We start from the raw sequence: 24,626 nt of genomic DNA, 5'->3' as shown, positions 1-24,626 counted from the left end.
AGAAAATCCTCAAGTGCATTTTTACAATAAAGAAAGGAACGGAAAGGAATGGCTGCCCAGAAGACGTGAACACAGAGGATTGGAAACAATGCTTTTATATAAATCATCTGTTGCTTTGCTGTTACTACTGATTGAGTGCTGCATGTCATGGCTTGAAAGTAAGTTTTTTTTTTATTTTAAGGAACAAGATCATTGGTGTTTTAGGGACACTGATTACGATCACATGAAATGGAAAAGATTTTTTAAAAATCCTCTGTGAATACTAGCCATGAATCATCAAAGAGAAATTTATCATAAGGTTTCCCTCTCTCTCTCTCTCTCTCTCTCGCTCTCTCTCTCTCTCTCTCTCTCTCGCTCCCTCCCTCCCTCTCCCTCCCTCCCTCCCTCCCTCCCTCCCCCTCCCTCTCCCTCCCTCTCTCTCTCTCTCCCTCACACTCCCTCCCTCCCACCCACTATCCCACTACCTCTCCCTCCCTCTCTCTCTCTCTGAGACAGGGAGAGAGAGGCGGAGACAGAGAATGGGGGGGGGGGGAGAGCCTTATGGAAAAATTATTTGACTGGCTCAGATCCCTGTGGGAAGAAGATGATATTACCAAGACTAAGAAACTAGAAAATTTAGCATTGTGATGTCATTATGATCAAGCTGAATATGTAATGAGGTTTTGAATGATTGGGGGAGAGAATTACCACAGAATTTACCACAGGACTTGAAAAACATTGCCAATCCTTGATTTATTGTAACACACAGGGAAGCAGAAATTCTGCCTTTTTTGTTCCTTGAACTATTGCTAGACCATGGCTTAGATGATTTTGGCTAGTTTAGGGAAGTAATTCAATTTTTGAGAAAGTAGGTTTTTGAGATGCCAAAGGCAACTTCTTGAGGGTTGTACAGTCTTTGGTCTCCCCATACAGCACTTGGTACCAGAAAACAGCCACAGGTTTCCACCTCCTTCACCTCTAACATCCTATGACCAGAGGCATAACTTCAAAGAAGGCTTCCAAGGCTGACTTCTTGGCTGACCAGATGCCTCACAGCAGAGGCTGGCTAATCCTTGGCTTGGATCCCTCACTTCCAAATCAGGGCTACAAGCCAAGCCATGCAAACTGTGGTTTTGCTTGACTCTGGCAGGGGGGTTGTGGGCAAGGAGGCTGAGAACTGTTCATGATGGAATCTCAAAAATGATTGAACAAGACCTCAGGAATTCTGATTCCAATGTTTCCTTTTCGCTAGAGAGATGGGGAAGAGAAATTCCCTTGCAATCAAGATTGGTAGGTTCTGTTTCCTCTGTTAGCTTTGCATTGCAATTAATCTGTCTATCAAAGCGGGAGGTAAACTCTAAAACAAATCAACACCAGCGATATTTTTTGATAACTAAGAATTACAAAGTGATTGTTCCAAATTAGTACATAATAGCAATAGCAATAGCTCTTAAACTTATATACAGCTTCATAGTGCTTTACAGCCCTCTCTAAGTGGTTTACAGAGTCAGTCTATTGCTCCCAACAATCTGGGTGCTCATTTTACCAACCTCGGAAGGATGGAAGGCTGAGTCAACCTTGAACCAGTCAGGGTCGAACTGCTGGCAGTCAGCAGAATTAGCCTGCAATACTGCATTCTAACCACTGCATTACCTCGGCTCACCCCTCTAATGGGACTAGACCAAAAGACAAGAAAAATGCAGTTCCCCAATATGTTACCATTCTGCAGCAACAGACCCTGAAATGGCTGCCTTATCACACCTAATGGTTTTGCCAAGATGCAAATATATGAACAAGAAAGTAACTTAATAAGCAATATTGTTTTGTCAGTCCCAGATAAATAAGAGAATTTGGAACATGTGATCTTCCTCATTCTTAATTTGCTAAAACATAAAATCAAACTTTTCTTTTTTATATAAAAAATTTAGGACAACTTTCTCCAAGACCCTGAATGCACACATTCTGGAAGTAAATAGTAGAATGTAAAAACCGGAAGTGAATCGTAGGATTTTCAGAGGCTTTAGCTTACAAGAAAGCCAGCCAACGTGGCCAGCAGCCAAGGAATTGTGAGTAGTGCAATCTGACCAAATCTGGGATACTATTGGTTACCCAGCTCTGAACTCTAGAGGAAGCAAAAAGATTAGAGGAGCACCTCTCAATTAAATGATCTTAAGCGTATTTCATAAAATTCATCCAGTCTTGTTCTGAAACCTATTCTTTCCAAAGGAATGGATAAGAAAACAATCTTGATTGATTTACAGTCTAGGACCACCCTAAACAAGAAACTAAGTTCTCTTACTTGTGGAAAGGACTTGATGACCAGAATTTTCAGCCTGAATTCTACATTAATCTAGATTCCAGTATGAATTAAAATGGAACAAGGCATGAAGGATGCTATTTCTGCAGCTGCTAAGCTCTTTGCATTCTTATTGACATTTCCATTCAGCAACCTGTGTAGGATAAGTAGATAAAATACAAACACACATGAACGTGTAGATATTAGAAAGGATTAAGCACAGGAAATACCATACACAGTCTTATCTTATTGCATATCCTTTTCAAACAGGATACAGGGAATTTCAAAATGAAGCACTCACCTGGTTTAGACTGATCTAAAAGCCTAAGCAAGATCAGAAGAAGTTAGTCTTTGGATGGAAAGTTATATATGGAAATCAGAATCAAGGGCTAGATTAGAAAGTATAAATAATATCCCTGAAGAAAACATTGGCAAACTACTTCTATATCATGCCACGAAAATTGCATGGCTCAACTGACATAAATTACTGAAAGTTGAGATCAATCCCAATATTTGACTTGTCATATTGATATAACTGAAGAGTGCTAAGGATTCTAAGGACAGGAATGTATGTTCTGCATATCTTTGTGTCAAATTATTCCTTTCTATTGTACCTTGACTTGTGACATCATAAACTTGCTACACACTTGGTCACCATCCATGGAGGAAAGAAGGGGAGAGACAAAAAACGATACAGATCTTGATATCATTCCATATGATTCATCCTCCATGAATAGGACCTTAACTTCTATAATCCCCTTGTTGACTGGAAACAATTGAAATGGGCATCCCAATACAACTGTTAGAGAAGTTTGAATTATCTGACTCTTGGTGATCATTTTTTTAGGTGACAACCCTAGGTTAACTACCTTTAGCTCTAGAATTCAGGAATACATTATCTAGAGTCTCAAATGCCGAGATGCAGTTCCTTGGAGCTTTTCCGAGCATTGCCAGGAAACTGGGAAGTAAACAAATTAATGTTTGTAAAAAATATCTACTCCCACCTACTTTATCCTGTTTCTAATTCCACCTCCTGGCATCCTATATAAAGATCTCTAGAGTCAACACAAACATCTTCAATCTAATGCCCTCCAGTTGGGCTTCATTGGTCCCAGAATCATCTGATAACATAGTTGGCTAAGGATTATGAGAGTTGTCAAGCACAGCACATCTGGTGGATTCTAAACCGTGTGTGATCAGGCTATGTTACAGCCCTCTTTATTACCTCCTAAATAATGTAACATAGTCTGTGGTTTAGCTATGGTGTAGATTGTTCTATTTCACCAGATGTAGGTTATATAGAAGGGAAACCTTGTTGCTTCCCTTAGCTGAGCTGATTAGATGCAAAATCCATTGTATAAAGTGGTATCTTTTGTATTATAAGTGGAGAGGATGGAAGAGTATTTGCAGTGGAAAAGGGGGAAATGAGCATAGTTGTGAATGGCTGCAATACAGAACCCCAATGTTACCCAGAAAAGAAGGAAAGGAGAGAAAATGATTAAAATTTTTCTAAGAAGGGAAAAAATGTTTAACCTTTTCTGCAGCCAGTTCTTTGCTCCTTCTGTGGAACGGAAGGAAAACGTCCCACTTGTTGCCAAAATTACTTGGGTAAAACAGAATGAAATCTATTAATGGACAGAGCATATATTTGTCAGTTAGGAGCTGAGAAATGACAGAGGCAAGGAAAGCATGAAGCCACAGGAAGGCAGATCGGTGTCTGGCAATTCTTCTGGATTGCAATTCCCCAAATCTTTTATCATTAGCTTCCTATGGGCTAGTAAGGGTTGAAATCCAGCATTTCTACCCCTACACTCTTCCCTGCAGTTCCACGGCTGGGGTGATCGATGCTGAAAGAAATCCATTTTATAGCTTGACCAGGTTCCAGGAGCTACAATCAAACTCCTCTGTAGCTGCCACTCTTTCAAGATGCCTCCTCCTTCCCTGGCAGCCCAGCCCCTCCAGAGACTATTTCCATCACTCACTTGCAGAGATCAGGCGCCTGTGGGTTAGTTGCTGTTTTTTTTTTTCATTCAATCCCACCCCACCCCCGGCCAAAAGAGCATTGCTGCTGCCCAACTTGGTGCTCTTGCTCTAGCCAGAAAAACAAAAGAAATCCTCATGTCAGGCTTTAGCCTCAAAAAGTGCAAAGGTTGTACTCAGAATTGGCTCATGCCAACAAAACACAGAGCTAAAGAAGAAGAAGAGAAAGAAAGAAGAAAGGAGGGAAGGAAGATAGATAGATAGAAAGAGGGAGGGAGGGAAGGTAGAAAGAAAGGGAGGGAAAGGGGAAAGAAAGAAAGAAAGAAAGAAAGAAAGAAAGAAAGAAAGAAAGAAAGAAAGAAAGAAAGAGAGGAGGGAGGGAGGGAAGGGAGAAAGAAAGAAAAAGAAACAAAAAGGGAGGGAAGAGAGAAAGAGGGTAGGGAAGGGAGAAAGAAAGAAGAAAAAGGGAAGGGAGAGAGAGAGAAAGAAAGAGAAAGAGGGAGAGAGGGAGAGAAGGGAGAATGAGGGAAGGGAAAGGAGAAAGAAAGAAAGAAAGAAAGAAAGAAAGAAAGAAAGAAAGAAAGAAAGAAAGAAAGAAGAAAGAAGGGGAAGAGGGAAAGAAAGAAAGAGGGATGGGGGAAGGGTGGGGGGAGGGAGGGGATGGAAGGGAGAAAGAGAGAGAGAGAGAGAGAAAAAGAAAGAAAGAAAGAAAGAAAGAAAGAGAAAGAAAGAAAGAAAGAAAGAAAGAAAGAAAGAAAGAAAGAAAGAAAGAAAGAAAGAAAGAAAGAAAGAAAGAAAGAAAGAAGAGCCTCTGGGTAAGAAGAGCCAAAGGACAACCCCGGAAGTGAAACCTCCAGCTGAGGCAGAAAAGCAAGATGTCAACTCTGGAAGAAACCCTTTAAGAGGTACTGGGAAAGTTGATTTTGCAGTGGGGTGAGGGAGAGGAACTATGTTCATGAGAATAGAATACATTAGGATGGAGTATCAACAAGGGGGAAGGGAAAGCCAACCCAATGTCCTTCAGGTTTGTTGGATTTCAACTCTCATCATTACAGCCAACTTAGCAGATGGCAAGAGATGATGGGTGCCATAATTAAGGCTATCAGATCTGGGCTGCAAGTATTACAGGTAGTCGTTTACTTATAACTGGTTGCTAACAACTGCATTTTGGGTACTCAATGACCAGCCTTCATTGATAGCTATTTGCAGGGTCCTGGGCCACTTGACTGAGATTTAACATTTTTGCTGAAAACCAGCACCCCATATAGAACAATAGGTTCGCTTAATGATTGCCGCATTCACTTAATGATCTTCAGTTACACTTAACTGTTGCATTCACTTAACAATCACTGCAAAAATGGCCAGAAAATCAGGTGTGGACATTTGGTGAGCCACTTAACAATCATCACGACTTATGACCAAAATTGCAGGCTCAATTACAGTTGTACGTTGAGGCCTACCTGTAGATGGCAGCAAGAGATACAGAAAAACCCTGACTCTTTGCTGCCATCTAGTGACCATCCAGAATGTCAGATGTGGTAAGACTGTAGTCTAAAATATTCGAAGGATAGCAACTTTCCCAAATTTATTCCAAATGTGCTTACCAGCTTCCAAAGATCAGTTGTCTCAGGAAACCCTTCCATGAAATCTCATCTCATTCAGAATTTAGACTTGAGTTGACTTGGGACTAGGCAATCTCTTAAAGATAGAATCTGTACCACAGCAGAACCCAAAAGGCAGCATTTTCTCATCCATCACTCACTCAAGCAAAACTCCATCCATTCTCCTCTTCAAAAGAACTCATACTATTTTATATAACACACACACCCTCCAAGAACTGGTGATTTACCAGGAAGAAGACCAGGAAGTGAGGATGGAGTTCAATAAACTGGGGTCAAATGTAGCTTGTCCTAAAGCAGATTTTTAAATAATCTCCATTCAGCCCTGACTGGATGCTTCAAACTGAACAATGTATTAGCTCCGTGATCGCGAAACTATGGCAAGGGTGCCCAAAATGGCACACAGAGCCATGTCGCCTGTCATGTGCAACATCGCCCATTCCTCTTCTGGGTTTCTGTAGCGTATGCGCTAACAATGGTCAGCTGGCCTTTGTACGTGTGGCGGTGACGGAAATGGGAAGAGCTAGTCTTCTGTTTTCCAGCGTGAGCATGCACTCCATCCAGCTGATCGGTGTGTGCGCATGCGCGGCAGTAACCAGAAGACTTGCTGGCCGGCATGCATGCATGTGCTGGAAACCGGGTTGCATCCCAGACAAGTGTGCACACAAAGCGCTCCCTTTTCAGCACTCTGTGCCGAAAAGGTTCGCCATCACTGTATTAGCTTATCACTCAAACATGTATTGTATGGAGCCTTAAAATGGATTAATTTAGTAGCCAAGTACAAATGGGCATTAGGGACATTTGCAGTAGGTTTTGCCCAGCCTTATTAAATGGGTTTTGTTCCTTGTGATTTTCTGCAGAGATACTGAAATAAAATCTCTGATAAAATGTTGCAAGGAAGAAAAAATTCTAGCCAACCATGCCCTTTCCTAAAATGTGACATGCTCAGTCATGCTTAGAGGGAGGGCATATCTGAAGCAAAATAAGATTTCGGTTGGACTTGGGTTTCCCTTGGGCCTTTTCATGATTCATCCTTGTGCATGGATGAGATTATAAGAATTGGTACTTGGAGACAGAGCTCAACTTAAGGAAGTCTACATTTTAAAATTCTAATAAATATATATATATTTAAAAAAAACACGACAAGGAAGTCTTAATGGGCATGGAATGCCCTCTTTTCATTATCACCTACTACTCTTTTTCTTTCTTTCTTAAATGATGAGGCTGATTCTGGTTAAAAGAAGGTTAAATTCTTCAATTCAAGGCAACATTAAAACAAATCAATTACAGCAATAAAAGCAATTAAAAGGTAAATTAAAAAATACAATGTAACTTAAAGCTGATCATTAAAAAGTTACAAAATCAGAAACAATATAATTAAAATTAGACCTTAGCTCTGAAAAAAGAAGAAAAAGAAATCTGCATTTTCGTGGGACCAGAATAATAATGAGATGTAGAAAAAACATTTCCCAACATGGCTCCCAGATCTGAACTGCAAAAGTATTATAGGAAATGTTTTTGCTGCCTTCTAAAGGGAGTCAAGAGTTTTGCAGCTTTGATTTGTTAGCCTTCGCTCCTAAATATCTGTGTACATGCCAACTTGCCCAGTGTAGTATTATTATTAATCATCGCACAGTCAGCCAGATGTTCAGTCTGGGTTTGGCATTTTTGTCTACCTATCAAGTCCTTACCAAGGACCTGGGAAAGGCAAATCTGGATGTTTGATGGTATTACAGATATTGTTGCAGGATGGAAGCAGTTCCAAGTAAGGCTGCCTTCTGCAATTGACTGATGGCAAATTTGTCAATGCCTATGATGTTCAAGTGGTGCTCCAGTTGTTTTGGGACTGCACCCAAGGCACCTATTACTATTGGTACTATCCTTGCTTGCCTTTGCCATAGTCATTCTATTTCTATTTGTAGGTCTTTGTATTTTGTTATCTTCTCCAGTTCTTTCTCTTCTATTCTGCTGTCTCCAGGCACTGCCACATCCAATATCCAGACTTTTTTGTCTTTCTTATCGACAACGGTTAAGTCCGGGGTGTTATGTGGCAGGGGCCTGTCTGTCTGGATTCTGAAGTCCCAGACAATTTAACTTCTTCATTTTCTATGGCTTTCTCTATTTTATGGTCCCACCAGTTCTTGCTTACAGGCAAATGATACTTATTGCAGATCTTCCACTGCACCAGTGTTGCGTTGCTGTTGTTATCATTATTATTATGTTCAGAATTACTTTGTGCCTTTCATTAGAAGCTTCTTCCTCACAGTGCTTGGCCCATTATTTGTTTCTCATTCATCTCCAATCAGCATTAATTATATATTTTCTCTTCATTAGTAACTTCAGTTTCTAGAGGCAGAGAAAACTTTAATTACTGGCTTACTCTCCTTAATTTTAGAACAGCAATAACAGAGCCAGAAGTTGCAAGGAGGAAGTTATTAATTAAAGTTAAAGGCAAATTTATCTGAGCATGACAAAGTTTAAGTAAAGAGGTCATGGAGGTGGGAACTGTTCAACAATAAAGCATTATAGTAGTTCTGTGTAGAATCACTTTTTAAATTCCACTTCAAGCCCAATGCACAAAACAATATTTCAATAGCTCTCAAAAGAACATGCTGTGGAAACAACATATATCCAAACAAGATATAACTGAAATATAACCCCAAATGGAATTGCTCATTTCAAATATTTATAACTAACTCACTTCACAGAAAATCCCCTGGCAGGTTACAACAGATATAAAAGTGGATGAAAACTATAAAACCAAGTAACGTAATTCATACACTGTTTTTTTTTAAATAAAAAAAATAGAATAATAATCACACTGGCACTAACAAAATGGCTCCTAAGGGACTAACAGCATCAATAGACTGAAGAGCAAAATCCAGAATGCGAGAGTGAAAGGCCAGGTCTTTACTTAACATGAAATGTGGAAAATGGCACTGTCTGGCCTCCAGGCAAAACCAAAGTGCCACAACATTTTTTGTATCTCTCCAAGGTCTCTATATAACACACCTCTCCCAGCTGTATGGTGCTGTGTGATGTACCTGTTTAGGCAGGTACATAGTAGAAGAGATATTTAGATTCAATTATATTAAGCCTTAAATGTAACTTCTAAAATCTTGACTGGTAACATATAGGCTGTTCTTTAAAGATTGATTCTTACTGCCACGTTCTGTACCAGCTAGTTTCCAAATCATCTGTATGGCCAGGTCTACAGACTGTGGCCTTGTGATAATTCAAAGGGAGGATCAGCAGAGCACAGGCTTCTGTTGCTAGAGGGATGATCAAGGTTAGACTAGAAATAAAATCCTCCGTTGAAGGAATTAGGATTGTTCAGTTCTGAGAGGTAAAAACCAAGTAAAGAGATGACAGCTTCTTGAAAGACTTGAAAAGATGTTACTTGAAAGAAAATCAACATATCTTTTCTACCATTCCAGAGAGCAGGACATGGCGGAGTGGATTTAAAATATAGGAAGACTGTTCTATCCTAGGCTTTCCGAGAGCATGAAGCAAACTCCTTGTCCCAACAAAAAACCCATTTATTAACTTACTGTGAATTCTGCTCATTCACATCCAGCAAAGTCTTTCAAGGGAGGATTTACAGTCACCTACAGACCTTATCTGGCTTGGAGAGCTAATAGGCTGATATTTGCAAAACTTGGCAAGGAGTCTCAGAGAGTCACGAGCCAATTAAGCAAACTAATTGTCTCCTGCAAACTCCATTCCCCTTTTGTTCCTCTTTTATTTCCTCTGGGAGGGGCCATTCATTGTCCACCTCTAGCCTTACTCCCAAGTTGACCCCTGTTCTTTAGCTGTTCCCTTCGTCTGGCAACTCTGTGCATGTGCACAATGGGAACAGGCTCCAGCTGTTCTTCTGCCTCACTGATGTCTGCCTCTGAAGACAGCTGATAACTGGCATATGGTTCTGGCTCCCTCTCTGCCTCCGACAGAAAGCCCCCATCAGAGCCTTCCCCAGACTCCAGGACTGGCCCATGTTCCTCCCCAACCTCCTTGCTGTACAAATCTGCTGCCAGCTGCACTGGCTGCTGGGGGGCCACAACAAAGACAGATTCCAAATGAAAGTTAGAAGAAGCTTCCTAGTGCTAAGAACTGTTTGATAATATGGTAGAATCTGTTATCCAGAGAGGAGATGGGCTGGCTTCAGGAAGATAACTCTTTCTTGAAGATGTTTTAAGGTAGATTCCCATCCTGAGTTCCAGGTTAGATTTCATGCCCTAAAAGCACCCTTCTAATTCCAAAACTTTACAATTCTCAAAGGAAATATTCGTGATAACCATTCTGATATACCTCAAGAATCTGGAATATCCATTTCAGGCTATACCCACTGACTCTTTTAAAAGAAGAGGACAATTCCTGATGGAATGATGCAAAAAGATGTTTACCGCTTCCTGGATCCACCCCATCAATCACTTTCTACAAAAGATCTCACAATAGATCATCAGCTCTATCGCCCCCCCCCCAAAAAAAACCCCCAGACCATCCAGGAATATCTTAAATTGTATCACTTTGGAAGGCAGATATGTTCTTTCTTCCTATAAACAGGATACACCATCGCCAGTTAAAACCTGACTATGACAAGGTTATGTGACTGTGATAAAATGGACATGAAAGAAATTGTGAAAATTCTCTTTGAAAGATGTCCAGGACCATCAGGATGGATTACTCTAACACTACTTCTCAGACCATTTTAACTAGCTTGGTCAGGTAGGTTGCAGGTATACTTTCTTAAAACATCCCCATTTTATCTCTCTGGCCCAACACCAAGTAAAGGTAAAGGTTCCCTTCCCAGATATGTGCTAGTCATTCCTGACTCTAGGGGGTGGTGTTCATCTCCGTTTCAAAGCCGAAGAGCCAGCGCTGTCCAAAGAGCTCTCCATGGTCATGTGGCTGGCATGACTAAATGCTGAAGGTGCACGGAACGCTGTTATCTTCCCACCAAAGGTGGTCCCTATTTTTCTACTTGTATTTTTACATGCTTCCGAACTGCTAGGTTGGCAGAAGCTGGGACAAGGAACAGGAGCTCACTCCATTACGCGGCGCTAGGGATTCAAACCGCTGAACTGCTGACCTTTCTGATCGACAAGCTCAGCATCTTAGCCACTGAGCCACCACGTCCCAAATACTTTCCCTCAAAACGTGTGCTAGAACAGAAGATTCCCCCAAGAAGATGAAATATATACATGACAATAGCTCCTCCCCCACCAGTACTCTGGCCTAGAACAACACTGGATCAAATACCCAAATGAGCAAAACTGGGTAAAATCAACTCCACCAAGCACAAATCTTAATGATACACACAAGGTTGGTATTCTCTTCCATATGTAAATCATGGATGTGTGGCATTTTAAAATAGCACTGTAATACTAGAAGAAAGTCATTCTAAATTCAGAGTTATGGATCCAAATTTCTATTTCAGCAACTCACATTGTCCAGCCTCTTTTGTTCTTATGGAAAGTAAAAGTCTATTCATACTGCTATGCATATTTATTCATCTCTACTGCTCTTTATGTTAAGCAAATCATTTTGCAATAACTATGTTTTTCTCCCTCAAACAAATAAGAGTCATAATTAAACCCATTTATAACAAATAGAAAAATGAGGAACAAAGAAACCAAGACCACATATGATAGAGAGCTTTTTCATATTTTTAAGCCAGTTGATCATCACTGAGCTGAATGGTAATTTGCTATTTTTTAAAACTTTTTGAAGTTGGGTGGATGCTCCCCTCCCATCGAGATGTAGTCTACTAGCTTACCAGAATCTCTGAGGGCAAACCTCATTGGGTAGATATAAAGCCTCTACAGCTTTTGTATTGCTTTTTTCTAAAAATAATTCCCACAAAGAGGGTATAAATCCATTACCAATTACATAACTTCCAACATTTCTCAACTGGAGACAATACAAGAACTTGTGTGGGCCTGTAAGATCATTCCCTGCATGGATCTGCAAACATATTAGGCTAGGCTAAAATGGAGTTGATAATTTATGATTTAGAAAGTTGCAGTAATCTGGTCATTGTATTAGAATGTTGTAAGAACTTGGCCATCACAATAAGCAATGATATGGCTTATTGATTTGAGTGTCACATATTTTATGAACATAGCAATTGTGTCTTCAATCCTTCTTTGGTGTCTTCGAAGCAGCTTTGAAAGACATTCTCTCAGAAATCTTCCCATCTATTTAACCTTTCTGAACTGTATTTTTCATCTTTATTTTAAAGATTTCAGTTTCTTTTGCTAATTCTTGTAACTATTACAAGACGTTCATTGCTTTAGAATACCTTATGGATTTAAAAAGGCAATATATAGAAGTACATTTTTGAAAATAATTGTTATTTGAATGAAGGGCAGGAAGGGAGATACACTTTGAAAAAACAGGAAAAAAATCTCACCCATAGTTTTAAAGCTGAAATTAAGTAACTGTCCTAATTCATGTATGATTAGAGGGGCAGATTTCATTAGAACCAAGTTTAAATCTTCAAAGAGATTCAGAAAGTTTTTCATGTCTTTTCTTTAATATCTTTTCAGGGCCCATGGATTCCTCTTTTATAGCTTTTCCTGACTTTGCAACTCCCCCACCCCCTTGGGAACAAATGGAGAGGAAAGAGAAAAATTGGTGCTCAGTGGCTGATAATTACTACAAGATGTTCCCCAACCATCATAGGTAGAAGTAGACATTTTCTAAAGAGGAAACCACTTTGCCAACAACAAAATGCTCCACTGAAATTTGTCAGAAAGATTAATCCTTGAAATTTCTCCCCCGTTTCAGGTTGTCCATTTGCCCTCAACTTAACTTACAAATTGATAATATAGCACCCACAGAAATAATACATGTGAACCTCTGAATATTAAAAGTTAATATTCTCCTCTGAGAATCCCAAAATCTTACTTGAGATCTATTGACCTTCTTACTTTTGATTTTAGGTGAAATCATTGGACTCTTGTGAAATATTGTGTATTTTCTTTTGGGAACAATTGGAATGTTGAGCAGATTTCACAATGGCATTTAGAGATTTAAAACACAAAATGTGGATCACTGATTCAAAAATTTGCATTCTCGCTGTGATGCTCTAAAACCTACTGATTTCTTTAGCAATAGCAATAGCACTTAGACATATACCGCTTCACAGTGCTTTACAGCCCTCTCTGAGTGGTTTAGAGAGTCAGCATATTGCCCCCAACAATCTGGGTCCTTATTTTACAGACCCTGGAAGGATGGAAGTCTGAGTCAATCTTGAGCCTGGTGAGATTCAAATTGCCAAATTGCAGCCAGCCGGCAATCATCAGAAGTAGCCTGCAGGTCTGCATTCTAACCACTGCACCTCTGCGGCTCTTTAATCCTAGAAATGGTTTTCCATCTGGCATCCAAATAGGCCAGGCAAGGCTTTTGCCCCAGTCCAAATGCACATTTCTGTCAACAAGTCAGTATCCTGGTCCCAAACTAATTAGTGTTTGTAGACCATTTTCGTCTGAGCCTGGGAACAAATTGATAGCCAAGAAATAGCTTTCGCCACCAGCAAGATATAGCTCTCTCTTAGGGAGCCCATTTAATGTTGAGGTTGTCAGCTAATAGTAATAGCTTTCAAATGCTTTTCATGGGTAGTTTGGAGGACAATCATAATACAGGCAACAGTGGTAACATTAATGCTTTCTAATCTCACAGGCTGCACCTGAAATAATAATTGAAAACAAAAATAAGAAAAATGAACTTTGAGTCATGGATACTATGGTCATTGATTAATACAAATAATGGCTGCACTAAGAGGGGATTAAAAATCCCCTGGTAGCGAAACCTACAATGGGAGTACTGGTAGTCCTCGACGTATGACCACCATTGAGTCCAGAATTTCCATTTTAAGTGAGATATTTGTTAAGTGAGTTTTGTCCCATTTTACAATCTTTCTTGCCACATTCACTGCCCTCAATAAGTCACTCCGTTATTAAGTGAATCTAGCTTCCCTATTGACTTTGCTTGTCAGGAGGCTGCAAAAGGGTCACAGCAATGGTCATAAATATGAGACATTTCCCCAAGCATCTGAATTTTGATCATGATCATGGGGATGCTGGAAAGATCATAACTGTGAAAAACAATCATAAGCCACATTTTTCAGTGCCGTTGCAACTTTGAACGGTCACTAAAAGAAATGTTGTAAGTCGAGGACTACCTGTACAGTGAAATCCAGAATCAGGTTAGATACCATCCTTCTGATCAACTGCACAGTCCATTATTTGGGGATTAAGGTAAAGGCGAGTAGCTAAAGGTGTGTAGCTCTCATCCATCTCATAGGGATTAAAGAAACCAGTTGCACATCACTACCATGTCTGCATTAAATAGACAGGAGAAAAGTTGCATATCCTCAGCATAGAGCTGACAAATAAAGCAATTAAAGTCTCTGGACATCTTTACACTCCTGTGCCACTCAGTGACAAGGTGCTGCTGCCTGAGATGAGCATGAGTATTTCCACAGTCAGGGAAGAAAGGTAGCGGAGAGCCTCTTCAAGGGCCGTGGTGGCACAGTGTTTAGAGTACAGTACTGCAGGCTACTTCTGCTGACTGCCAGCTGCCTGCAATTTGGCAGATTGAATCTCACCAGGCTCAAGGTTGACTCAGCCTTCCATCCTTCCGAGGTGGGTAAAATGAGCACCCAGATTGTTGGGGGCAATAGGCTGACTCTGTAAACCACTGAGAGAAGGTTGTAAAACACTGTGAAGTAGTATATAAGTCTGTTATTGATATTCAGTCTGACATCTTTCCCAGTTGACTGCCTGAAGCAGAGAACCCATTCTTTCTCTTGAACTGCTCAGCCCTGAATCAATATCAATTGGGTTTTTTTTAAAAAAAAAAAAAAAAAAGCAAGGGGGATTGTGTGAAACAGCATTCATGGAATAATGAGATGGACCTATTGTTCCCACTGTATTTGGGGGCTGCTTTCCAAATAGGGGCAGGACAACCAAAAGCCAATCAATTTACATTATGTCCAGACTAACAACTTGGAAACACATTGCGATCACATTGTCTAAAATGTGGCTTTCCATCTAATGTAATGGTTGCAATGCAGTCTTTCTTTTTGGTAGATGATTGGCACAATAATGGCATTTATTAAAAAAATTAGCACCTTTTCCAACTAACATATTTAATGAAAAGGCATAATTTTAAAAGCCACACCAGCATCAGAGGCTGCAGCTCATTTCACTAGTATGGTAGCTTATACTCTCCAAAGTATAAAGAAGTGAGCTGCAGTTGACAAAATCTTGTGCCTTTCAATATGAAGACACTGAATGAAATATGTAAAATGGAATCACAAAGAAAAGTTGATGCCTTAATCCAAGAGAAGTAGCTCTATGACTATGACGACTCTCACAAATCACAGTTTTAAAACATGCCTTCTCCTAAATGTCCTTGGAAAGGACAGTATTTTGATCAGAGTACCTTATAGGTACATTCTAGGACTCACATACAGTCACAGATTCAGCAATCCATTCAGAATAAGAGAAATGGGATGGCTGCTTTTGATGGAAAATAGAAGTTAGAAGGATTTTTGGAAGGCATCTAGGCTCAATGCAGGGATTTTTCAAATCTACCATCCCTGACATATGACTAACCAGCCCGTTTTTAAATATTTCCATCCAAAGAAAGGCCAACATCTTCCTTGGCAGTCTGATCTTGTGACCGCTGACTTTTAAGCCAAAATCTGGTTCTGTTGCTATTTTCACCTATTAATTCTAATTCCAGTCTCCACTGAAAATCAGTCTGCTCTACTGTATCTTCTGCAGTGTAGACCTTCTGATATGCACAGACAATCCCTCGTCTCTTTTTCCCCTGAATAAACAAGTGCCCCACAGTTCTCATGAATATCATAATAGATTTCTTCTGGATCATTCTATGTACCAGAGTCTCCATTTGTGGTGGTTGGCCTATTTAAAAATAAAAATAAAAAAAACTTGGAGGAGTAGTTAGAAAATATGTAAATATCACAAAAATATTATAGCGGGGAGGGGAAATAGCAAACACTTCAGAGGATAATATAAATGATTCAGGGCAATCAGGAAAGGCTAATACAATCAGAGAAAAGAGCAAGATGAATGTCAACAGTTAAAAACCGAAAGTCCTATGTTTTGGTAGGAAATATCAAAACATGAGTATAGGATGGGGGGGAGGCATACCTGGCAATAGTACACCTGCAAATTTATTTATTGAATTTATATTGCTGCCTATTCTCCCATGGTGACTCAAGGCGGTTTACATAATATAAAACCACATTTAAAACAATAAAACTAATAAAAAGAATAAAAAATATGGTATAAAATAATAAAATTACCCCCACCCTCCGTACCTCACATGAGCCTTTTAATGGGCTCCATCCCACTCTGGATTCCCCAGGCCCGCTGGCAGAACCAAATCTTCAGTGCCTCCAGGAAGAGTATTAGAGTGGGGGCTGTTCTAATCTCTGGGGGGAATGATGTTCCAGAGAGAGGGAGCCACCACAGAGAAGGCCCTTCTTCTGGGTCCCACAAGGTGTATCTCCCTTGGGGATGGGACCCGCAACATTTCCCTACCTCGCCGCTCTGATGGGTTGGGTAGAGGTGACCGGCAAGAGACGATCCCTCAAATAACCTGGTCCCAAGACATGAAGGGCTTTAAAAGTGACAACCAGCACCTTGAATTACACCAAGAAGCAAATTGGCAGCCAAGGCAGCTCCCTCAGGAGAGGTGATACATGTGCACACCAGGGTCTGTATAAAACCATGTGGGCCATTGCATTTTGTACCAACTGAAGCTTCCAGATGCTCTTCAAGGACAGCCCCATATAGAGCGCGTTGCAATGGCCAAGACAGGAAGTGACTAGGGCATGAGTGACTGTGAGTGGGGATTGCAATCCTCAGTTACATCAATAGAAATATAAGGTGATACTCAAGAGAAGGTACTTTTCCCTGTTCCGCATTGATCAGATTATAGTTCAGCTACTGGATCAAATTGCAGTGCAGCTTATTTGATGGGGAGCATCCAAGATAATAAAGTGCCCAGAAGAAAGGGGGGGGGGGACCTAGTTAAAGGAATGGGATGTATTTAGCTTGGAAAAGAGGAAATTGCAAAGAAGATAACTGTCATCAGGTACCTGAAGGACTGTCATGCAAATACAGCAAAAATTTTCAGAGTTATTTCAGAAGGCAGGACAAAAAACAGCAGGCATCTATTCCTGGGAAGTAGCAATGACAATAGCACTTGGGCTTATATACCGCTTCACAGTGCTTTACAGTCTCTCTCTAAGCGGTTTTAGAGAGTCAGCATATTTGCCCCCAATAATCTGGGTCCTCATTTTACCCACCTCGGAAGGATGAGTCAACCTTTAGCCAGCTAGGATTGAACCACTGACAGTGGGCAGAATTAGCCTGCAATGCTGCAGTCTAACTACTGTACCAACATGGCTCTTTGGGGATTAAGGTATAGGTGAGTAGATTTCATCTGGGCATTAGAATTTCCTAATGGTGAGAAGCTATTCAAGGTGGGCTCTCTTTGCTGGGGTAAAGCCAATAGCAGCTGACTATCATCTGGCAGGATAGCATAACTCCGAATAACGTTGCTATATTTTCATGACAGTCCTTCAAGGTACTTGAATACCCTTCTTTGTAGTTTCCTCTTTTCCAAACTGAATACATCCCAATCCTTTAAAACCCCACTCTTTTTCCAGGCACTTTATCATCTTAGTTGCTCCCCCATCAGATATGCCGTAGAAGCAGATTTCTGCAGGGGACGAGGGGTCAGACTGGATAGTCTCTAAGGTCCGAGCGCTTCGATTCTACGCGCTTTGCCTGCAGAGAGGCGTCTTCTCACTCACCGAAGAGCCTCTGCCCGCCGTTGTTCGCGCTGCCGTTTTGGCAACCCTTAGCTATTATTATTATTATTACCTTACCCCCTCAAGTGGTAATAACCCTCCTTGACTCCTTTTCGCCTCACGGGAACGCGCGGGCTTCTGAAACTTAAGAGCCGAGCCGGGCGCAGAAGCCTCGCACACGATCCTCAAGGCAGCCTGTCAAGAGGCCGCCGGTGCGCCCGTTTCCCTCCCACCCGCCGCCGCCGCCGCCACCCTGGAGAGCGAGCGCCTTGCGAGCTTCAAGCCTCCAAGGACTTCGTTTTACTTTCTTGCCTCAGGAGTGAGGAGGAAAGCGCGCGCGAGAGAGAACCAAGCTGAAGTTCAGGGCGCGCATTTGAGGGGGAAAGGGCGACGGGGTTTTGAGTGGGAGGGGGAGAAAGACGGGAGGGGGGCAGACAGGCGAGGGATGCGTAACTGCGCAACTGCCCCTCCTCGAATAAAAGTCTTAAAGAGGCGCCCGCTCTTTGCACGCTTGCGCGCGCCCCTTTCATGTAACGCGCTCCCACACAGGGCCACAGTCGGATCCTCTGACGCAGCCCGCAATTCCGCGCGCGCTCTCTCGCTCGCGCCGAAGAAAAGCCGAGGTCGCTCTCTCCCTCACTACACAAACACACGCACGCACACGCACCTTGGTCAGCTGCATTCTGGCGGCGCCCGGTTGGCTCTTGTCCTGGCGGCGTGCGGAGCAGCACTCGGGCCCCCAGCACTCGGAGCCGCCTGCCCTGCCCATACGACCCCTTCTTCTGCTTGCGGACTCCTGCCCCGGCGGCAAGGTTGCGACTGCGGGTCTCCTCGCCTCCCCTTTCGCGGCTGGAGGATCCGACTCGCCTTGCAGACTCCTCCTCCTTGTCCCTCTGCCCTCCCCGCCCGCCCCGTCCCCGCCGCTCTCCATCTCCCTGACAGTCGGAAGAAGAAGAAGAACCAGAACCAGAGCAAACCCTGCGAGCCCTGCGAGTTTACAAAAAGCCCGGCCTGTAAACAGGTGGCAAAGCCCGTCTCCAAACTGAAGGGAGCCTAGTGTTTGAGGGGGGGGGGGTGTGTAGCCCGTGTCTATAAAGCTTGGACCATTTCGGGGAATAGCATGGACTGAGGAAGGGGGCGTGGGGTGGGGGTGGGGAGTGAAGGGAGAGATGACATATTACTCTTGGAAAGAGAAAGAAGATGGCTTGTCAGAATGAGTGTAGACTCCAGCTAGCGTAGCGGCATAATTGGAAACACATTACCCTTGGAAAAAATCCCTCCAGAGCAGTTTTAAGAGTAACAAAGAGGCATGTGTGCGGTTCAGCCAGATTCTGTATCCTGTTTCCTTCCAGTTTTTCAGGGCTCTGGGTCAGCGGTTTCATGGCCTGCCTCTCCAGAGAGAAGAAGGGGGGAAGCAATCCAGGTTTCTGCATTTTAAGCAGGAGTTGGGAGGGGTGGGGGAGAAGGATTAAGGGAGTATGCAGCATGCGTAAATAAGTCAACTGAAAAATGTTCGTGTCAAGTTTTGTACAGAGGAGCAGGTCGATTTAAGACAACTGTTTGTTGCTGGCTTACCTGGGAAAGTTACCTTAGTGACATGGCTTAGATACTTTGAGGAAGCATGTGTAGGATTGATGATTGGTTTGTGGTAGTGGTTAAAACACTAGTGGTTAAGGCTGGAGGCTGTGAATTCTAGTCCTACCTTAGCTGGGTGACATTGAGCCAGTCACTCTTGCTGTCAAGTAAACTGCAGGAACTGGTCCAGGCAGTTGCCACTTGAAGGGGCCTAATCAAAACAAAACAAATGCATAAGATTGCTAAGCCTAGCTTGCTCTTGTAGTTCTTGGCTGCCAACCTTGTACAAAACAACTCAATAGAAAAAGTTGAAAGCTCCTCCCAGCTTAACTAAAGGCAAGCTGGGGAAAAAAATGTCCCAAATGCCTAGATTCTAATCCTCAGCTTTTCTTTTTGCTTTTTTTTTAACAGTTAAGGGTCTCTGGTCCTTGTGCTGGCAAAAACACATGTGCATTGGCAAACATTTGTGATGGCCAGTTTTTTAAGTTCTTTCCTTCGGATTGTTTAAAAAGTAGAGAGCTTTAGCTAAATTTGTTTAGCTGTAGCCAATACTGTACAAATTTTAAACTGTTTTAAAACCGAAATATTTCTTGTTTTTGCTTTCTTTTAAGCTATTTACGTGCTGCAACTCTGAAAACAGGTTTATACAATGTTTAAAGACCTCCAAACTTTAATAAGTTTGTAAATTAACAAACTAATCTCTTTATTCATTGTAAAATATTCCGTTTCAGTAAGTGAGGACACATATTAAGTGGTGAGACTGAAAAATAAAAGAGTGCAGAAGTGTATGTTATTTAGATTTATGTTTGTTTATGGTCTATTATGTAATTATGTAGTTACTTTTAAGTTTGTAACAACATGAATTAGATACTTAAAAAAAACTACTATGTGTCATCTTATTTTTGCTTTATCTAGAAACTTTCACCTCCATGTTGCTTCCTATTCCTAGAACTATATTTTGGGGTTTAAAAGGTCTCAATTTCACCCAAGTAGAACTAGTTAAGACAGCGTGGGAGAATCTAGTAGATCCAACACAAACTTAATATCACAGTTGGTGCCCAGAGTTTTACAGACATATTAGACTCCAGACTTTTATGAAGAGTGATTCCCTGTTCTCAGATGCTCAATGCTCCAGAACAGTGTAGGGATAAAGAGAACAGGACACAAACCATCAGAACAAAGCAAAACAGATTGGCTCCAGGTTGGCGAAAGAACGAGACAAGTCTGTATACTTTCCCCTTATTTATTTAGTCTATATGCTGAATATACATTAATAAGGGAAACTATATTGGAAATAGCCAGGTGTGGTTTTAAAATTGAAGGAAGAATCATCAAGGATCTGTGACGATGACCCTAGTTTGGTAGCTGAAAATGCAAAGGATCTGAAAGCTGTAGAAATAAAAGTCGAGAAGCACAATGAAAAAGTCAGACTAAAATATACAGAAGACAAAATTAAATGACAATAGGTACAATAACTACCCTTAGAATTGACAAGGAAGATATTGAAGAGGTAGATAGTTTCAACCATTTAGGATCAACCGTAAATAGTAAAGGAATAAGCAGTCAAGGGATATACCACACTGGTTGGAGCAGCTGTGAAAGCATGGAACACATTGAAGATATTCAGTTGTTGTGATGTGCCTATACCTATAACAATCAGAATTATGGAAGCCATGATATTCCCTGGGAGGCTGGGACTCTCTATGGAAGCAAAAGTTGGACGTGAAGAAGCAGGAGAGGAAGAGTAATGACATTTTTGAACTCTAATGTTGGAGAAGACTCTTGAGAATACAAGAAAGCAAACAAATGGACCATTGAACAATTTCAGAATTCTCACTCAAGCCACAAATGAGTTTCAAATTAATCTATTTTGTATACATTATGCAAAGACTTCACTCTCTTGAAAAGGGTGTAATACAGGCAAAGCTCGAAGGAAAGAGAAGAAAATTGCCAGCAATAAGGTGGATGGACTCACCCTTACAAGAGTGATGAGGGCACCATTGGAAGACCTGAAGGATCAAGTTTGGTACAGATCATTATGGAGAAAAATCTGTGTGATTGTTAATAAGCAACAAAGATAGTCCTTAACTTATAGCCATTCATTTAGTGACAATGGCACTGAAAGAAGTAACATGACCATTTTTCACACTTAACGACTATTGCAGCATCCCCATGGTCACGTGATCAAAATTTGGATGCTTCACAACTGGCACATAAGGAAGTACCATACAAGCAAATCATATTAATCAAAAGTTTTGAATGAAGAGACATAGTGCGTGAAGTTTACAAGTGGTCCTCCCTTTATGACCCCAGTTGGGACTGAAGTCACCATGTGACCAGGATTAATTTTGCAACTATTTTTACTGCAGCCATTAAGTGAATTATGTGGTTGTTAAGTGAATCATGAGGTTGTTAAGCAAACCTGGCTTCCTCCATTGACTTTGCTTTGCCAGAAGCCAGTTGAAAAGGTTGAAAATCACAATCGTGACCAAGGAGACTGTCGTAAATACATGCCAGTTGTCACATGCTCAAATTTGATCGTGACTGTGAGGATGCTGCAGTGGTCATAAGTGTAAGGAACTGCCGCTGATTCCCAAGGTAGTCCAGAATTTTGTTAGAACTAGACTACTGCGTAAAATTAGAGTAATATTTACTTGTGATCTCCTAATGCTGTCGGGAGCGCTAAATTTAGGGGAAAGTGGGAGGGAGCTCAGTGTAGAGGATAGAGTTGGGATCTAACAATTGTACAAGTAGTCCTCAACATACAACAGTTTCATTTAGGGTTAGGGTTAGTTCATTTAGTGTCTGTTCAAAGTTACAACGGCATTGAAAAAAGTGACCTATGACTGTTTTTCACACAACCATTATGGCATCCTCATGGTCATGTGATCAAAATTCAGACCCTTGACAACTGATTCATATTTATGGCCATTGCAGTGTCCTGGGATCACGTGATCCCCTTTTGCAGTCTTCTGACAAACAAAGTCAATGGGGAAGCCAGATTCCCTTAGTAACTGCTCTTCTAACTTAACAGCTGCAGTGATTCACTTAATAACTGTGGCAAGAAGGATTGTAAAACGGGACAAAACTCACTTAACAAATGTCTCACTTTACAACAGAAATGTCGGGCTCAATTGTGGTTGTAAGTCGAGGACCACCTGTATTGCCATTGTGGCAGTCGCCCGATGATGCCAGCTCCGAAGGCATGACTTTTCTAGGATCCCATCTGGTCTTGAAAGATGCCTCTAGGAAGGTTCTGGATTGTTTGGAACACAGCTAGAGAGAAACACTAATGCAGAATGAGGAACTATTTTGTGGCGTAGATACCATGAAAGGGGAACATGTGTGTTCATATTACAATTGCTGGGCCCTGTGCTTGTGAAACAATTGCACAAAAGATAGCACCCCAGGCCAATTATCCCCCTCACTGCAGCTCTTTCGTAAGGAACCTTACCCTTGTACATACTAGATGCTTGTTTGGGATTAGGATGGAACTTGTGCAACCTTGTCTGGGAGAGACCGGGCAAGTTTCACGAAGAGACCTTCCGTCTATGGAATCACAGTATCAAAAGAGTTAAATGCCAGATCAAGTGCCAAGGAGAGGTGAGCAAGCAGAGGATTAACCACCCACACAGCCCATAAATTGCAAGGGGTGGAGCTGAAAGAAGAAGAGAAAAAGCAACTTTTCTCTCTAGGAGGACTTAAGGCTAGCACATAGATTAATTATGGGCTCATTAGGAACAGCCTGTAGCTAAGTCTATTTTAGGCTAGCATTCCCCAGCCTCTTTTAATGTTGCTCTTTTCTCTTAAGCTGGGGTGGAAAGGATGTGAATATCAGTTAAGCATAGGATTCTCAGTGCAAGGCAGCCACATATCATGGGCTACTCTAGCGTGGATTCATTAATTAAGCCACAGTTTCTCACCCTCATATTAAAGCTTACTGTCTAAACATCCACGTGTACCCCACCTACCCCAAAGCTGCTGAACTGAGCATGGCTGCTCCATGAAAGGATGTTTGTGTTATGTAGGAATAATTTAAATGCCAGAGTTGGATGGAGACAAGTGACAGCCATAGCACAGGCTTGGGATCGGGCTATGCAAGCAGCAGGCGAGCTAGAACATAGAACCCACAGCATGGAGCAATAGAGTTGGAAGGGACCTTGGAGGTCTTCTAGTCCAGGGGTCACCAAATGCTGGGCCATGACCCAATACCAGAGCACCGCTTGTTTGGAATTGGGCTGTGTAAGTGGTGGGAGAGTATGTTCACCTGCTACTCGCAAGAACCATCCCATCTCCACCACCCTTCTGCCACTGCTGCTCACCTGTCCGTAAAGCCAGAAAGGTTAGAGACCAGAGGTGGGTTCCTACCAGTTCGGCCCAGTTCGGCTGAGTAGGTAGTAAGTCGACCTGCCACACCCCCAAACTGGTTCTCTCCGTGAGCCACCATCTTGGTTTTTAAAATACTGCCCATGCATGCATAGTGCGCATCAAGTGCGCGCACACAGCGTGTCCCTGGGCAAACCGGCAATAGCAGCAGCCAGACACCACCCCTGTTGGAGACCCCTGTTCTAATCCAACCGCCTGCTCCAGCAGAAGCTCAGATTTATCTACTTCCATCTTTGCACTCCAACTGTTCTCTGTATCAGCTCATCATTTCTATTATGTTAGACCAGGGGAGTCAAGCTCAAGGCCTGTGGGCTGCATCCGGCCTGTGAAGTGTTTAGATCTGGCCCACAGGGCCACCCAGGAAACAGTGAAGGACAGGCCCGCGGTGCCTCTGCCAGTGAAAACAGAGCGCAGGAGGGCTGCATGTAGCCCTCTATTTTTGCTGGTAGGAGGGTTGCAGCAAGACGTCACAGCTGAAAATGGAGCTTGGAAGCCTGTTTTTGCTGGCAGAGTGCTCGGGCTGCCACAGAGTGATGTCAAGCCCACCCTGGCCATGCCCACCCCGGCCCCCTGAGGTCAAACACAACCCTGATGTGGCCCTCAATGAACACTCCTGTGTTAGACCAAAACTCTCTTTGCCATCTCTCTGAAATATTCACTTTCACATTTTTGCTTAATTTAAATAAAGGTACAATTAGAATTACAAGAATTAAATGGAATGTCCCTCAGTATCCCTCATGCTAAGTCCATTTATAGCAGAGCAAGCACCATTTTAGGGCAGAACAGATTATGTATTTTAAAGGCAAAATAATAATTGCGTAGATGCCTAGCCAGTTACCCTTCACTTAAAAATTGTTTATAAAGGAAGAAAAATTGAGTGAAAACCAACTTCAGCCTATGTGATTCAAGGCATCCAATGGTTGGGTGATCTTTTAGG

At 41.9% G+C, this 24,626-nt stretch overlaps 1 protein-coding gene across 2 annotated transcripts in view; it reads right to left on the bottom strand.

Moving 5' to 3' along the window:
- The window catches only part of TNS2 (tensin 2), a 165,858-nt gene extending 147,321 nt beyond the window's left edge, over positions 1–18,537 (bottom strand). For both annotated transcript variants that reach the window (XM_032212147.1, XM_032212148.1), the window contains exon 1: positions 18,396–18,537. In XM_032212147.1, the coding sequence (XP_032068038.1) occupies positions 18,396–18,497 (102 nt within the window). In that variant the 5' untranslated portion in view covers positions 18,498–18,537. The remainder of the gene's footprint in view (positions 1–18,395) is intronic.
- Positions 18,538–24,626: the final 6,089 nt, after the last annotated feature.

The sequence above is a fragment of the Thamnophis elegans genome, chromosome 2, assembly GCF_009769535.1.
Source record: "Thamnophis elegans isolate rThaEle1 chromosome 2, rThaEle1.pri, whole genome shotgun sequence".
Taxonomy (NCBI): domain Eukaryota; kingdom Metazoa; phylum Chordata; class Lepidosauria; order Squamata; family Colubridae; genus Thamnophis; species Thamnophis elegans.
Note: the sequence above shows the minus strand (reverse complement) of the source record. Positions and strands in the feature narration are given on the sequence as shown.